This window comes from Triturus cristatus, chromosome 1_1 (genome assembly GCF_964204655.1).
Source record: "Triturus cristatus chromosome 1_1, aTriCri1.1, whole genome shotgun sequence".
NCBI lineage: Eukaryota > Metazoa > Chordata > Amphibia > Caudata > Salamandridae > Triturus > Triturus cristatus.
Window position 1 is genome coordinate 43485313 of NC_140579.1, and position 15176 is coordinate 43500488.

Here is a 15176-nt window from a genome sequence, read left to right on the forward strand (position 1 = left end):
TGTACAGGGTACCCAGAGGGAGAGCAGAAGTGCCACAAGAGCAGAAGAGATTTGGCCCGGGAGTCAGAGGCGGCTGAACCTAAGGTTGGCACCTGAACGAGATCTTGCCCCAGTTTCTGAAACGTCTGAATCTGAACAGAGTGACAAAGAACAAGCTCGAGGAGGTCTGAAAAGATCCAGGAGAGCAAGAGTGCCTTGTCAGAGATACGCCACCCCAGAGTGGACATACGTTGTGACTGATGCCAGGAGTTCTGAGTTCGGGGAGGTTGAGGTTCGTGACTGTGGTCAGCAAGACACCGAATGTGAAAATAGACGTGGGATTGGTGGTCCCAGGTCTCGAAATCGAAGGAGTGCTGACCCTGACCGTTCCAAATCCCCCACTTCGGAGTAAAGTCCGTGAACTGATACTACAAAGATTGGTCTTTCCAACGTTTGGATTTCAGGCACCGACCCATGAGGTGGTTGTTCTTCATCTTGAACTTTTGCAGCATGTTTTAGAGATTCTGGGAGCTGATCTTATTTTGGACTGAAAAGCGAACTATTGTAAATAAAAGTCTATGAAGAAGATAACCTAGGCCCGAGTGGAAGAAGAATAAAGATAGGGACTTTCCGGAGAGAAGACGAAAGAAAGCTAGGGAAGTCTTTTTGTGGACTGTGTAAATAAGCAACTGAAATAGTCAGGGTATTTCCAGCTTCTCTGAGTATTGTTCGAACTGGTTAGCAAGCAACGTTTGGAGGAGAAAAGAGACTCTTAATTGTTTCCTGCTGAAACCAAGAACTTTTGAGAACTTTGTGAGATCATGGATGCTGGAAATACTCATCGTAGGTCCAAATTAGTAGTAGGTACACTTGTAGGTGGAGTGATAGTCTCTATAATCATTGTGGTTGTAGCTTCGTATATGGTTTCACATGAGCAGGAAGCGGCGGTACAGGGAACACCTACACCTACCACTTCTAGCCAAAAGGAGGTCACCATAGGAGCTGAAAGAGCTTTACTAATCGAAGAGAGTCGTAGATTTCACATAGATTTGTCAAAAGGTAATTTTAAGCTTAATGCGTATGCATGGCTGCTGTATGAGTACGTGGATGCAATGGATGCGAAAGACTGCTATGTGTGTATGCAGTTACCTGTCTCAGTGGACGAGGGTATTAGATATCACCATCTTCCACTGACGTATGGAATTTCATGTAGTTTATTGCTTAGTATCTTCTATGAGAGGTCAGTTTGAGAATTTATTTTCCAATTACGATGCAGTGCTTCCTGAAGTTCCAGCTTACAAGCATTTGAATAAGTATGACTAATATAAGTCAGAGGACAGACTTCGGAAGTACTTCATACCGTCTTTGGAATTGGATACGGCTTATGCTCATCGGCATAACTTGACCTGTTCATTGTCAGATGTAGAGAAGAAATTCGTAGATCAGGTAGAAGATAGATATAGAAAGTTAACACAGACTCGAAATACAGGGGAGAGTCCGGTAGATTGGACTGAAGAAGAAAGATCTCATAGAGCTAGAGGAAGTTATGGTCCTATAGCATTGGACAAGGAGCAGAAAGGGAAGTTGTGTGTGAGACGTTATCAGACCTACTATGAAAAGGTTCCGGTGGGTCAGAGTGCGTGTGATCATATTTTCACCATGGAAGATTCTGCTAAGAACTTTCTGCAAGGCTCTGTGCAAGTGATTCCAACTGTTTATTATGTGTGTGGAAAGAATGCCTATGTCAGGTTGCCTGCGAATTGGTATGCTACGTGCTATTTGGGAATCATTTTCCCGAAGATTTACCATGCAGACGATTTGGAGCTTTTGGAGGATGGACAGCACTCGAGAGTGAAGAGAGCTGTGAGTGCAGGAGCAGTGATTGGAGATATTTTTGGAGCAATGATACCTAGTTTGGGTGTGGTTTTGAATGATGTGAAGATCAGACGATTGGTGACTGTAGTTGATGAGTGGTCAATAAATACGGCGAAGTCACTGATACTTGTGGATGGAGAGATGTTATCGATAAGGACAATGGTTTTGCAGAACCGACGTGCTTTAGATGTATTATTAGCAAAAGAGGGCGAAGTCTGCACATTATTGAAAGTTCAGGAATGTTGTACGTATATTCCAGATAACAGCAAGGATCTGGAGAAATATATAAGCAACATTACCACGATCCATAATGAGGTAGAGGATTTGACTGAAGAGAGTGTGTGGGAAAAGATTGGTAAAGGATTTGGTCGTGTGGGAAGTTGGTTTGCCAGCTTAGGAAAGGGTTCCTTGGCTTTGTGCTAAAACCACTCATCATTGTTATTGGTGTGGTTTGTGTGGTTTGCTTGTGGGGATTCATTAGAGCTTACAAGTGGTATAAAGGAAATAGAGTTGAGAGAGCTCTCAGAGCGAGTGAAATGCGAATGGCCAGACTGCAGGACAGTCAATATCAGAACCTTAAGAATATGGAGAGACTCCGACAGGGGAGGATGGCAACAAGCACTGTTTAGGTCGGTTCTTTCTCCAAGGGAATTGTGAAATGGTGTGATGACACTAGTCATCAAAGGGGGGGTGGGGGGAACTGAGAGAGCGCCATGTTGTTTCAAAAATTGTAGTGGTGCACCATAATCACGGTTATTCCGCACCCACATATTAAAGGACCCATATTAACGTGTGACTTAGAAATGTGTTACTAAAATCTGCTTAGAATAGTGCGATTAGAAATGTAACCATGCCATTTATGAAGAGCAATGTCGTAGTTAATTGCAAATGTATTTTAGTTAACGCATAAGGATTGTTTTTTGTGTAATGTGATGCATTAGGTTTAAACGTGCACTATATTAAAGTCTGCACGTATGGTTTGCTTATTCTTATATATGTAGAGTAATGAAATCAAGGTTTATAGTGTGATTTTATAAGAGTGTGTTTAAATTGTGATCGCATATACGTTTAAAGAGAAAGGCCTGTTCGTATCTTATGTTAGCTAAATATTGTAGGCCGAAATTGATTTCCCTTGGTAAGGCTTTGAGTTTCAGGACGTTAGAAAATCTCAGAGAAGTGGAAAGTTTCTCGTTCCCATGTTTTGTTGCAGGTGCAAGGACACCTACTCGTTAGAGAAACTAACTCTTTGTTTCAGGAGTCAGGATGGCCTGAGAAGCCAATATGGGAGTATACTGGAATGTAGGGATGATACTTTTGGCGAAGAAGGTGCCTGGGACCAGAGGACAAGTAAACCGTCGTTGGAAGGGAGACAAGTTTCACTGGAAAATCACTGGAAGAAGACCTGGCTGAAGAGGTGTGACGGAGGGCGTGTTCTACGTTTTTGGGATTTTGAGTTAGGGACTGTGCCCCGTGGGTTGAGGAGTCGAGGTTTAGATGGGGAGCTAGAAGGAGCATCTTAGAACGAGCTCTGGCTAAGTGAGTGTACTTCTAAGGAAGTCTTCACTTCTGACACCTTTTTACTCTCTTGCCTGGGAGGGAAAATGCTAAGTAGGGATGTCACCTTAGAGATAGAGTAGGGATAGACTAACTGATTTCCTTTTCAGGTTAATGTCTTCTAATGTAGAGATTGGAGTGATTATCGCTTGCCTGATGTTACTAGAGCTGACTATTCTTCTTATTCTGAGTCGGATAAGACTCCTGCGTAGGATATTTTTTTGTATTAGTGCCCATTTATTTTCTTAACCTCGTGCTGAGGTGCTTGTATGTGCAGCTATTTTTGGCTTTGTAATAAACCCCTAAAATTTGAGATTTGGAGTCAGTGGTCCTTTGGAGTTCAAATTCATTTTCCTTTGATTATGTGTTAATGTTGGATTTCCTTCCCTCTACACTATTTAGCAGATAAAAAGATCCTGGCGACCTGAGAGGATTCTTGGTGATGGCAAGACAGATAAGAATCCGGCTTTATCAGTATTGCTTGTCAATTTCGGGACATTTTTGAAAACGATTACATAGGGGGTTGCCTGGGGAGATACGTGGAAAAAAGACCTGGCCAGACTTCGTTGGGCAGCAGTTCACAGTGGGTTTGTTCTTATAATACCTTCAATTCCTGTTTGATTTATATTACGTAAATTATAGTCTCTTGATGTTACGGTAGGTTGTATATTAAACACTTCCTTTACTTGTGGCCCCGTCGTCGGATAGAGTTTTTCAGATGCAATTGGGAAACTATGCCCTACTTTTGTCTTCTCATCCAGGTCTCTACCAGGCGTAGCCCTATGGGGAATTTCTGGAGGCAATAGGTTTGTGACCAAATCAGTTAAGTGGGTAAAAAAATTTGCGCCGACTTAATTTCCAACATTAATCGCCTTTCAATATTGTCAATTTTTCCATGCAATTTTTTTAAAAGAGTTTTGATACCTTGTGTATACTTTATTTATTTGTCAGCCCCTGTTCCTTTTGCCTCTACTGTGTATTTTTTCCTTTCTTTTGCTTAGCTTTCGGGTTCATTGGCTGATTTGGAGATGGTACTTTCATTTTTACTGATTGTTGTTTGCTCTTTTTGGCCAGTGGGGAAACCAAGTCAGTATTATTTGATGGTATGGATATCTCAAGTGGGAGGGTCGATATGCATGGGCCCTCTTTTAAATTATCCGTATTTGGTACATTATCTCCTTATTTTTACAATTTAGCCTGGTCTTCTGAGATGGGTTCAGGTTCCACCAAAACTGTCCGATCTGACCTAGTCTCTTTTAGAGCTGCATTTAGTGCTGTTTTTGTAGCAGCTAAGCATTCTCCCACTTGGACAATCTTGTTAAATCAGTCCCATGGCGGTTTTCAAATAGTTAGTTATTGGCACATTTTTGCCTGCGGGATTTCCATTGGTAGTCATGGTCGGCGTTAATTTACTTTTACCCATTTTCCGAAGTTATTTATTTATTTCTGGTATTTATAAAGCGCGACACTCATCCCATAGGATATCAAGGCGCTATAAGAAAAAAGGGGGACTATTGAGATTTATGCAGAGGGAGTTAGTTTTGTGGAAAAAGGTGGGTTTTTAGTTTTTGCCGGAACTGTAGAAGGTTTGTAGTATGTCTTAGATCCATGGGTAGCTCGTTCCATCTTTTAGCCGCCAGATATGAAAAGGCTCGTCCACCTGTCCTTGCCCTGAAAATGCGCTTAGGTTTTGCCAGGGCTGAGTTATTGGACCTTAGGTTTCTGTTTGGAATATAGAATTCGATTTTACCTTGCAGGATTGTGGGGCCTGTTTTGTGGAGGGCTTTATGCGCGTGACAAAGTATTTTGAAGGTGGCTCGTTGACGCATTGGTAGCCAGTGGAGTTTTCTCAGGCATGCGGTTGCCGAGTCTCGTTTGCCTTTGTTGCATACCAATTTGGCTGCCTGGTTTTGTAAGACCTGTAGGCGGGAGAACAGTTGCTCATTCATCCCTTCGAATAAGGCATTGCCATAATCCAGGCGACTGACCAGAAGGGCCTGGGTGATTGTGCGCCGGCAGTCCAATGGGATCCAAGAGAAGATTTTGGCCAGGAGTTTCAAGATTGCGAAGCCTTTGCCCCAGAGTATGCGTACATGGTCTTTCATGGACAATGCGTCGTCCATCATGATGCCAAGGTTTCTGGCGTACTGTTTTGGGGTGGGGGCTGTTCCCAGTGACGATGGCCACCACGTATCGTTCCATGATAGTTTGGCTCTTCCGAACAGTAATATTTCGGATTTTCCGGCATTGAGTTTAAGGCAATGGTTGCTCATCCATTCTGCCATTTCGGAGAGACAACTATGTAGTTTTTTCTTAGTTGTTTCCAGCCCTTCGTCCATAGTCACTATCAGCTGTGTATCGTCGGCATATGAACATATGCCGATGCCCCACTTTCTTCCAATGTCGGCTAGAGATGAAACATAGACATTAAAGAGAGTGGGGCTTAGTGAGGACCCTTGTGGGACCCCACAGCCAATAGGACGGAGTTGTGAATGAAATTGACCCATATGCACTGCTTGGGTGCGGTTACTTAAAAATGATTTGATCCATTTTAACGCTGTGGCTTGTATTCCTTTACTCTGGAGGGTTTTTAGTAGGCATTTGTGCGATACCGTGTCAAACGCCGCTGACAGGTCTAGCAGTATCAGAGCCACAGATCCTCCTTGGTCTGTGATGCATCTGACACTGTCCGACACTGCCAGCAACGTTGCTTCGGTGCTGTTGTTTGCTCTAAAGCCAGTTTGGGTGGGGTCCAGGAGTGAGTTGTCCTCCAAGTATTTGGACAGTTGTGAGTTGACCATTTTCTCCAAAGCCTTGGAGAGGTAGGGGAGCTGGGAAATTGGCCTGTAGTTCTCTGGGTTAAGAATGTCGGATCCGGCTTTCTTCAAGAGGGGGGTTACAAATGCGTGTTTCCAGGATTCTGGAAAGGACGCAGAGGTGAGGGACTGATTAAAAAGTTTGGTGATGAGGGGGCAGAGTGTTGGTACGATTTCTGAAAATACAAAATATGGGCAGGGGTCTGCAGGAGAACCGGATTTAATTGTTTTGAGAACCGCTAACACCTCCTCTTCGGAGAGTGGATGGAAGTTGGTTAGGCATGGGGAGTTGCCTACGTCTAGATAGATGTTATCTTTGTCGGATGTAGGCAAGTTTTCGTCAGGGCTGTCCGATGGGGTCATGATATGGGAGGAGGTAAAGGTAGAATAAATTTTGTTAACCTTTTCAGAAAAAAAGGTGCTAATCCGTTCGCATGCCTCAGTTGAGGGGGTGAGGGTTTGTGAGGTGCTGGATGGATTGCTGAGCTCTTTTACGATTTTGAACAGCTCTTTAGTGGAGTTGTGATTATCGTAAATTCGTTGTGTGAAGAATGCTTTTTTTGCATCTCGAATGGCAGAGATGTATTGTCTCCGCTTAGTGATGTAGTTGGCTCTTGTTTCGGAGTCTTTAGTTTGTCTCCATTGGTGTTCTGTTTTTTGACATTCCCTTTTAAGGCTTTTGAGGATGGGGGTGTACCATTTTTCATTGATGGATATTTTTGTCCTTATTTCCCGCAGGGGTGCTAGTTTGTCCAGCGTTTGGCGGATGCCGGTTTCTAGCAAAACGACGTTGCTACAAATAGGTGAATCGTCTGGTAGTGAGACTTCTATTTCACTGAAGTGTTTTTGGAAGTTGGAGTCATTGATCAATCTCCAGGCTCTGTTGGTGGTGATGGGGGTAAATCTAGTCTTTGCGGGTTTACCGGGGAGTTTAAAAGAGAATGAAAGCATGGAGTGATCGGACCAGGGCAGGGGGAGGATTTCTTTGATGCAGGTCGACTCAATGTTAGTGAAAAGGAGATCCAGGGTATGCCCTGCTATGTGCGTAGGGCCCTCGACCAGCTGTTTAAGTTGCAGGATTTCCATGTCGTACTTTAGCTGTGTTGATCCAGGGGCATCGGTGTTTTCGTAATGGACGTTGAAGTCCCCAATGACCATGTAATTTTTGTGTTTCAGGCACGATGGGAGCAGCTGGTTCAGTAATTTGGCGCTAACGCTGGTTTGTTGTCCTGGCGGATTATAGACGACTGCACCTGCTAATATGATAGAATTCTCTGCGAGAATTTTAAATGATAGTAGCTCATGTTCGGGATGGACAGTAATTGTATCCGTGAGACATGTTAGGTGGTCTCTAAAAATCACGGCAACTCCACCTCCTTTCTTTTTGCCTTGTCTGTTTTGTGTGATTATTTTATATTCAGGGGGGAGGGCGTTGGCCAGGTCTGGAGCACTGGCGTCGGTTAGCCATGTTTCTGTGACAAAAACCAGATCCGGGCTCTTAGATGTTAATATGTCCCAGATGTTATTAATTATACCTAGTTTAAAAAAGGTAGTAGATTTCCTTACCAGCTAAGGGATGAGGGCAATGGAGTCCTCCGGGCTTTTTACCGCTGTAATGTGCCTCAGTGCAAAAGAACAAGGGCTCCCATGCTGCGGGAGCCCGGAACGGCTTAAATGCGCCTCCTGGCACAGACCCAGTGACGGTGGCGGCTCCAGCCGTTAAGGGATGTGGGCAATGGAGTCCTCCGGGCTTTCTGCTGCAGTGAAGATCCTCAGTGCAAACGAACAAGGGCTCACGTCAGTGATCTCCTCTCACATGTTCGAAAAATCTCTACCATGGACATGCATTCAGTTAAAACCCGCATTGTGACCAATCAATTCAAGCTCTTCTACGATGGGAGGGGCCTTGAAATAAATATCTCCAAAACGAAGCTAATGTTGCTGAAACCCCATAAGTCTTTCAAATGGAACCTGCTTTTAGACAATATCCCCTTAGAGAGAGTGAGTTCCTTCGATTACCTGGGAATCAAACTGTCTGAGGGTATTGCCTGGAGACATCTCAACAAGGCCTACCATAAATGTTCTCAGGTAACCGGGGCCCTGAGGAAGGAAAACTGTCTCTCTCACACTAAGCCAATAGCAGCAGCACTAAAACTGTATAGCTGCAACTGTGAGCAGTGCCATATATGGGGTCAAGCTGTGGGGCATGGTAAGAGTAAGCGACCTCACAGTCTTAGAGAACAAGTTCCTCAAATATCTGGTACCCCTCCTGCAAAGCACTCCCCTTTGCCCATTAAAGCTCGATATGGGCATTACACTTATTAGTGATCTAGCAAAGCTCCGCTCCCTGCGATTTTGGCAGAGGATTGTCACTACCAACGAATTGACACCCTATCTCGCAGCTTTTAATGAGGTCTGTGCCCTAGACACCACGAATAAGATAGGCTGGATCAAACATGTTAAAAGCCTTATGTCCAGCATTGGCTTACCATGACATATTGATTGCCCAGCAACCCATACCAGAAGACAGATCAAACTACTATACTGGGAATGGGTTGAACAAAATGCAGGGTTTAATAGTAACCAGGGCAGACTAACTGAAGAACTTAGAGACCTCAAAGTCAGCCGCTCTCTAGAAAGCTACCTTGACTTAATCAAGGTGTCGGCAGACCGGAAGCTCTACATTCAATTCAGGCATGGTAGTCTGCCAATCAATGTATTTATAAACTCTTGGCTGTACTACAAAGCCCAGTCTAAGGGCTGCCCTTGTTACCCCTGCCCGCACTAATCAATAGGCATGTCCTCTTTGCCTGCACATCATAGGCAAAACCCAGGGGTAAATGGTTAACCCCAGTTGGCAGACAACTTGGAACTCGAGATTCTAGAGTGGCCCTGCGCCTCTGGAAATCTGATGCAAGACCCTTATTCGTGTGCGCAACTGCGAAGTTCTTAGGCCACTCTTGGGCAAATAGAAGGAAGGCACTGGCAATCCTCCTAATTCACCCCTGAGAATTCTAGATGTGATGACCCGTCCTATCAAGATTAATCGTCGCAATGGTCACTAGTTTAAAGTTTTAAAATGTAAATAGTCTTCTCTTACCCTTGAACTCAGGTTAACCGAAGTACCAATTAATTAATGTGTTCTTATTGGGAGTATTGAAGTTTTTAAACAACTATTTTAATCTTGCTGTGTGATGCCTTTGAACGTAATTTTATGGTCTGACGACCACAGAACTATTTAACGAATGCATTTGCACTTTAGATAAGGGATACTGCCACGTTGCACAGTAATCTCTGGCTTGTCTGTGGCTTAAAAGCTACGAATTATATGATAACTATTGTCCTTAGGTATCCTATTGCGCGCTTTCACAGTTTTTGATAACCAGTTCTATTTCTTAACTGTATTTATTTTTAACATATACAGGCTTGTTCCCTCTTAAATTGGAATGCATGATGTCTACCCTAAACGTATGTTTCTTTTATTGTATTTTACCGAAATAAAGAGTTTCAATTGCACTCATTTTATGTTTTTCTTTTTACTCATTTTTTTTTCTTTTGAGAGTAAGCCCCATATTGTTTTTTTTTCGTTTTCTTCATTTTCTTTTTCACCCCACCTCCCTTTTGTTTTCTTTGATATTTTTCCTTTTGTTCTGTCCTTGTTTTTCTCATGGGTGAACTCTCTACTGCCTTTTTTAATCTTCCTTTCAACTTTTTCGTTTCCTGGTACTTTTTTCCGCATCTTCCCCAATTTTTGTTTTTTTAAGCCATTTAAAAAATATTTTAAATATTGTTTTCGAGAAGTAAACTTTAAAGTAATAGACTGAGAGGTAAAAAATGCGAAAGGAGAAGTAAAGCACTCCCCCGGTGTAATCAAGTTGGTATATATTACGTTGTCCATGGTTTTATTTTGTATTGTATTATATCACACTTACACAACAGCAACACATGAGGACAATGCTGAAAGCCTGAAGCACACCAGCTGTTCCGACGACCCAAGTCAGCCTCAAGAATAGAATCACTCCAAAAATGTTCTGCAAGCAAGGGAGGTAGACGCCCATGAAGGTTCCCATCCTTGGAGACTGCCAGAGAAGAAAGATCAACGTCAGCCTGGGAAACAGATCTAGAAAAGGTTGCAGTGAAAATGGTGTAACTAATTATCTGCCATTCTCCGTGGATATACCAGCCGTTAAATACATTGTGTAGCAGAAAGAGTTAAAAACTTATGAATTTGTGAAAAATATGATGATGTTGCTGAACCATTCTGCTAAACTTTTTCATAAAATCCAGTTAAATAAATGTTCTTAAATCATTAATTTAATGCAGATTCTGCTTCTGTTCCATAAGAAGTCAATACAGCGCCCATAGCTCGTGACTTCAAATATTGATAACATCTTTCTAGCCCATAAGACCTCCATGAAATGCCCACGCCGTCTTAGCAGGATACTCTCCTCGGATAATTCCCTCTTAACTAGGCACAACATTTTATACAGTGCAGCAATCACACAATTCCTGTCACTGCCATTACAGTATTCAGTTTCAAATGTTGACACAACCTATGCTTAAAGTTGAAGCTGTTGTCAAACAATATTTCTGCGATACACATCCCAGTGCAGGTTGCTCAACCTGGCTACTATTCCACTGCTGGCCATAAGGCTCATGTTCCTTCTCAGTGGTGGCCCCCACCCTCCAGTTCCCAGGACATGCAACAAGACACATGCAGTTTTCCTCTGCTATTGCATATTGAAAATATATAGGTAGAAAACAATGCTATCATCTACTGTGAAAAAATGAAAGGCATTCCTTCATGGCATTATTATTCATAATTAGCAATAGAACAAGCTACCACGCAGTGACTAATCTAAAAAAGCATGATGATGAGAGGAGCATTAAGAGTCAGCTAAAAATGGAGAACTTGATAGTAACTTATGGGCTTTGGCAGAGAGATAGCCCTGTCACAAAGCTGACAGAGATCCTGTCCCTCTTATTACAAGTGCCATAGCCCATAATGCACTTGTAATGAGGCGCACGTGATATACATCACGCTTGTAACAGAGCAGCCCATTGGTCAAACTCGACATCAGGCCTGGTGAGCCTTTATGCCCTCTCCCATGACACCAGTGTCTCTGCATCAACACCAGTGGGAACAGAAAGCACCGCATTAGTGGGTTTAGTGGAACCATAAACATGTAGACTGTACCTCCGCATTACCATCACCTATGTAAACATACAGGGACATCTGAAGGATTTGGGGGGCCCTGGGCCAAACATATTTTGGGGGCCCCTGTTCAGGACACCTTTGAATTTATGATCTAATTTGAGCCCCTGTTTCCCACGCAGTTTCCGCTTCCTCAGCTGCGCTAGCGATCCAGTTTGCATCATAGGCATTAGCCTATATATTTCCGAGGTAAATGGACAGGCGCAGCTTACATCTGTAGAATTCATGGTTTCCTGCCCTGCTACTAGGTTTTTAATACTTTTTAAATTGTATATGTGTGGCTGAATTACTCTGTGCTTTTTAACAATTTCTCCTACCTACGCGCCCTTGCCTTGATTCTTCTTGCCTACACCTCCTTAGCTGCTCCGATTCACATCTCGGTTTTCCTCCAGTCCTGGTCCGCTGCTGCTGATACGCCGATTGTGCGGAGGGCTGGGACTACTATCGGGCTCCTCACTTCCACCCACGTAGTTTCCGCTTCCTCAGCTGTGTTAGCGATCCAGTTTGTATCATAGGCATCAGCCTATGTATTTCCGATGCAAATGGATGCGCGCAGCTGATAGCTGTAGGATTTAGTGTTTCCTCCCCTGCTACTAGGTTTTTATTACTTTTTAAATTGTATATGTCTGGCTGAATTACTCTGTGCTTTTTAACAATTTCTCCTACCTATGCGCACTTGCACTTTACTTGATTCTGCTTGCCTCCACCTCCTTAGCTGCTTCGATTCGCATCTCGCTTTTCCTCCAGTCCTGGTCCGCCGCGGCTGATATGCCAATTGTGCGGAGGGCTGGGGCTACTATCGGGCTCCTCACTTATGCCTACGCAGTATCCGCTTCCTCAGCTGCGCTGGCGATCCAGTTTCCATCATAGGCATTAGCCTATATATTCCCGATGCAAACGGACACGCTAAGTGGACGTGCGCAGCAGGTGCGCCGCTGGCGCGCCGAAGGCAAGACTGTCTGCGCCTGGAGGCGTTCGGCGCCGGCCATGCTGCCCAGTTCCCCTCCGGTGAGTTTCTTCCACTATATTGCAATAGGAAAAAACTGCTTAGCCTTAGGCGGCTACCATTATGTCAGTGTACAGCCGCAGATCCGAGGTTGGAGGTAGACTTTCAATGCAATAAGTGCAACTGGACTCTCCTCCAGCCCAGGAAACTCGCACCCAATATCCTCCCACGCAACAATAAGTGTAAAAACAATAAGAAAACAGAGGACTTAAAGGTCACCATTTTAAATTGTCGCTCTATGCAAAAGCATGAACCATACATTTATGGCCTACTTTTAGACAAACAGTCTGATCTTTTATTTCTCACTGAGACCTGGCTGTTTGAAGCCTCCAACCCTACTATCACCTTGGCCATCCCTGCGGGTTATAAAATTCTTAGGAGGGACCGATCGAATGGGAAGGAGGGAGGTGTTGCCATAATTTACAATAAAAAACTAGACTGCTTAGGCCTCTGCTGTACCTTATCCCCCATCATAGCATAGCTAGATTTCGGATTTACAGACCTCCCAGTGCTATTGGAAATGTTATTACTACACTTAATACAGCCACCATCTCCCTGGCCTTAAAATACAACAACTGCCGCATTCTGGGATATTTCAATATACTTTTGGACAATGGAAATGACCCTCAAATAATTTCCTTGTTGGAGGCGCTGCAGGCCTGCAACATGTTTCCATCTATTTCTTTGGCCACCCATGAGAAGGGCCATACCCTAGACCAAATCGTTCACAACTTTGACATATCAGTAAGCCTACCTCTTCCCATTACCTTGTCTGACCACCTCCTATTAAAATGTGTCATTCCCAACTCTGCCACAGCCCCTCGAGCTAACACAAGGCAGAGGGTCTCTAATTACAGGACGTTCCATAAAATATCCATCCCGATGTTAGCAGACGCCCTTGGTCGTTCCTCACCAGAGCTGTCTGGCTGCCCCGACTCGGACGCCCTGTCAATAGATTCATGGCTCCGAACCCACATTGATGCAGCGGTACCGGTTGTTTGCCGCTCCTCAAAGAGGTCAGCCCCACCAGCTCCATGGTTTAACGATTCCCTCAGATCTCGCAACAGGAATTATGGAAAAATTGAACGGAAATGGCGTAAATCCTATCTACCTGAGGACAGGAAGGTGTATAAAGACACCTTAAAAGCTCATTACATTCTCGTCAAAGCAGCCAAGAAAAACTTCTTTCAAACCAAGATAGAAAATGCCCAAAATAAGAGTAAGGAAATCTTTAGCATAGTTAAATCCTTTACTGCCCTGAAAGCCGGCACAAAGGAAGGGCCATGCACTGAAGAATGGTCTAAGTAAATAGTTGAATTCTTCCACAAAAAGATATCCATGATCCAACAAGCCTTCACTAACATCTCAGAGGAAGAACTGACCTTCTACCTTAGTTCTAATAGCAAATTTCACCTATTGGATCCTCCATCTTTACTAGCTTTCCCTGAGTTTCAGCTTGAAGAGTCACTGACCCCTCTCCAAAGCATTAAGTCTGGCTCTCCTACTGACCCATGTCCAGGGAATATCCTGAACCTATTAGCTCCCTCCATAAACCCCACAGTAAACCAGCTTTTTAATGCTTCTCTCTCCTCAGGCAACAAGTAGAAATTATGGAAGAATGCTAAGATTCTTCCACTGATAAAAAAGAATAACGTCAAACCGACGGACCCTGCCAACTACAGGCCAATCTCCCTTCTTCTGACCCTCTCCAGAGTACTAGAGAAGCATGTAAACAAGGCCCTCAAAAACACATTGAAGATGGGAAGCTCCTTCATGAGTCCCAATCCGGTTTTAGGGCTAACTACAGTACAGAGTCCGCTCTGCTGGAAGTGACTCAATTTCTCAAGGGTAAGCTGGACTAGGGAGGCAAGCCTGTTCTCATACTGCTTGATACGTTGGCAGCCTTTGATATGTTCCCACATGAGAGGCTCCTGGAGAGACTTGCTAACATCGGTCTGGGGGCGGGGACCGCCTTAACATGGATGTCATCCTTTTTGGTAAATAGATCTCAGGACATCTGGCTCCCCCCTTTCTCATCCCAGTTCCGGCCATGAATGTACGTGTCCCTCAGGGCTCCATCTCAGTCCTACCCTTTTTAATATATATCTATCCCCCTTGCATTTCTGATAGAGGAAGAGGGCGTCAAAATTGTTTTCTATGCTGATGACACTCAGCTGATTTTTACGTGTGAAAAAGGAACCGACTTTGACGGGGCAATGATTAGGTCTTGCCTCACAAAGGTTTTTAACTGGCTTAAGATCAATCAGCTGAAGTGCAATCCTGAGAAAACTGAAGTTGTTTTCTTTGGTAATCCAGAAACGCCTGACTGGAGCTCGTGGCCAAAAGATCTGCCGCCCCCGCCCGCTGAAAAGGAGAAAGTCAAAAACCTAGGAATTGTCATAGACAAGACACTCTCCATGCGCTTTCAAATTCAAAATCTAACTGGCGCTTGCTTTGGCATACTCTAGATGCTAAAAAAACTCCTGCCACTGTTACCGCTTGAGAGCAGAAAGATCGTGGTGCAGGCTCTGGTGACATCAAAACTTGACTATGTCAACAGCTTATACCTTGGTCTTCCCAAATCCCTTATCCAGCGCCTACAAGTGGTACAATACGCGGCGGTCAGAGCCATCCTGAGACCTAAACCCAGATCTAGTATGACCCCTATTCTTAAGTCTCTCCGCATAAAAGAATGGATCGACTTCAAAGCGATGACCATCTTCTTTAAAGC

At 43.9% G+C, this 15176-nt stretch overlaps 1 protein-coding gene across 2 annotated transcripts in view; it reads right to left on the reverse strand.

Annotated features, from left to right (window-relative positions):
- LOC146869314 (solute carrier family 12 member 6-like) overlaps positions 1 to 15176 on the reverse strand; it is an 818593-nt gene that overhangs the window by 571596 nt on the left and 231821 nt on the right. Inside the window, exon 4 of one of the 2 annotated variants that reach the window (XM_085647962.1) lies at positions 10157 to 10303. The exons of the other annotated variant lie outside the window; for it this stretch is intronic. Coding sequence (XP_085504088.1) covers positions 10157 to 10303 — 147 coding nt within the window. The remainder of the gene's footprint in view (positions 1 to 10156; positions 10304 to 15176) is intronic. 2 annotated transcript variants of the gene reach the window in all.